The sequence below is a fragment of the Nicotiana tabacum genome, chromosome 1, assembly GCF_000715075.1.
Source record: "Nicotiana tabacum cultivar K326 chromosome 1, ASM71507v2, whole genome shotgun sequence".
In the NCBI taxonomy this organism is placed as follows: domain Eukaryota; kingdom Viridiplantae; phylum Streptophyta; class Magnoliopsida; order Solanales; family Solanaceae; genus Nicotiana; species Nicotiana tabacum.
Window position 1 is genome coordinate 76,058,508 of NC_134080.1, and position 2,393 is coordinate 76,060,900.

The following is a 2,393-nucleotide window of genomic DNA, read 5'->3' on the forward strand; positions in this document are numbered from 1 at the left end:
TCTTTTGCAGCCTGGTAGTGGGTCACTTGGAAGAAGACTTAGGAGTGACTTCTGGTTTGTGTATTTTAAAACGGGCACTGAGCACCATGTCATCTTCATCAAAAGGGGCCGCAGTAGGAGGAATGGACTCTAAGGGCTTAGTAGAGACGATGGGCTCCTGGTTTATTTTGGATGAAAGAGAATCAGGTTCTCTAATAGGGTTTTTTGTGATTGGGTCATGAGCCAGAGACTCGAAAAGAATCATGGTCCTTTCATCCCCTAAGAATGGAGTTTCTTCCCCTTGAGACTTAGGAAGAGGGGAGGCTCCTTCATTCATAAGACTCTCAGCAGCGATAGCCATAATATTTTGTGCTGCTTCTTTTTCTGGTGACTCTGTAGGAACCTTTGAGACTAGTACGGAGGAGTTCAAGTACTGATCAGGATCTTCTTCAGAGACCTCTGATGCCTGAGGGGTACCACTTTAGGTTTGATCAGAAAAAGGAGGAGAAGTAACGTTTGCAACACATGGAAGTGAGATAGGGTTTGATGGAGGAGTAAAAGCAATAGGAGATGAGGAGGAAATCGATATGGGTACAGTAGTATCAGGGAGAGTGAAGGAGTGGGTTTCTGGTGGTGATGTTAAGGAAGGTAGAGATGCGGGAGTAGTGTTGATGACAGGAGAAGGAGACGATTGTTCGTTGGCCATTATGAGAGAAGGGATAGAGGGTTATGAAGGAGAATCATAGAGATGTTAAGAGAGATAATGGTTCAGAATTGTTGGGAGTGTGAGGTTTTTATGGGATGAAGAGCTAATAATGAGTGGGAAGAGGAATGGGTTCTGAAGAATTTCGAAATGACGGTAGGTTTGTGGGAAACGTAACGTGCATAGGAAGTGAAATGATTTGAGAGATACGACGTGATATACAGACTCTAAAAAGTTGGATGATGTTGCAGTTGCATTAATTTTGTTGTCTTTTTAAAAAGCATGAGAAGAACACATTACTACTAGCCTGTGGTACAGGAACCAGGTTCCTGACCTATTTTTTTTGTAAAAGGATTTTGCAGCTCTCTTTCGTAGTTCAACACTGTGCCTTTAGCTTCTATAATTATTATGCGTGTTTACCTGTAACGGTATAGATGTGAGTTAGGCCTGGTTAGAAAACACTTTAGCTAATTTTACTTGAGGATGACTTTTATAGCCATATGAGTGGAACCAGGTTCTCAATCAAGTTTAATTAACCCCAGTGTCATCCTATTTCTCTCAAAGTGTTCCCTGCTCAGAGCTTTGGTGAAGATATCTGCAATTTGATCTTCCGTGCAGCAAAATCTCATACAAATAAGTCCCTTTTCCACATTGTCTCTAAGAAAATGGTGTCTGACATTAATGTGCTTGGTTCTCTTATGGTTAACCGGGTTCTTTGCCATATTGAGAGCACTGGTGTTGTCACATAGAAGCGGTACACAATCAATGTATATGCCAAAATCTTCCAATTGTTGCTTGATCCACAGTAATTGAGCACAGCACGAGGCAGCTGCAACATATTCTCCTTCAGCTGTTGAGAGAGCCACTGAGTTTTCCTTGTACCCCATGAGATTCGACATTATCCAAGGAAATGAGCCATTCCAGATGTGCTTTTCCTGTCCACCAAATAGCCTGCATAATCAGCATCAGCATAACCAATAAGGTTGAAATTGTCACCTAAAGGATAGTACAGAACCAGGTCATGTGTGCCCTTAAGATATCTCAGAATTCTCTTAGCAGCCTTCAGATGAGATTCCTTAGGATTTGATCGGAACCTTGAACATAATCCCACACTAAATACAATGTTTGGCCTACTGGCAGTAAGGTAGAGTAGAGATCCAATGATTCCCCTATACATTGTTTGATTTATAGGTGATCCAGAATCATCCATGTTTAGCTTAGTAGCAGTAGCAATAGGGGTATCGATCACCTTTGATGCTTCCATATCAAACCTTTTCAGAAGTTCTTTGATGTATTTCTGTTGACTGATACACGTTCCCTTTATGGACTACTTCACTTGAAGACCCAGGAAGAAGTTCAGTTCCCCCACCATACTCATTTCAAACTCACTTCCCATGAGTTTAGCAAATTCTTCACATAATGAGTCTGATGTATCCCCGAATATGATGTCATCCACATAAACCTGAACAATGAGCAGGTTCCTTCCTCATTTCTTCAAGAACAATGTATTGTCAATCTTTCCTTTTGTGAAACCATTTTCCAAGAGAAATTTGGATAGCCTCTCATACCAGGCTCTAGGGGCCTGCTTCAATCCGTACCATGCCTTATCCAATTTGAATACATGTTCAAGATGTCATGACATTCAAAACCAGGGGGTTGCTTGACATAGACTTCTTCTTTAAGAAAACTATTCGGGAAGGCACTCTTCACA

General features: G+C 41.4%; 1 protein-coding gene across 1 annotated transcript; it reads right to left on the minus strand.

Moving 5' to 3' along the window:
• Positions 1-1,580: 1,580 nt before the first annotated feature.
• On the minus strand, positions 1,581-1,946 carry LOC142162906 (secreted RxLR effector protein 161-like). Its single transcript, XM_075220001.1, has one exon. It carries the CDS (start codon positions 1,944-1,946, stop codon positions 1,581-1,583), a length of 366 nt encoding a protein of 121 aa, XP_075076102.1.
• Positions 1,947-2,393: the final 447 nt, after the last annotated feature.

Coding starts and splice junctions, on each gene's coding strand:
- LOC142162906 (XM_075220001.1), bottom strand. CDS start 1,946: ATGGAAGCATCAAAGGTGATCGATACCCCTATTGCTACTGCTACTAAG.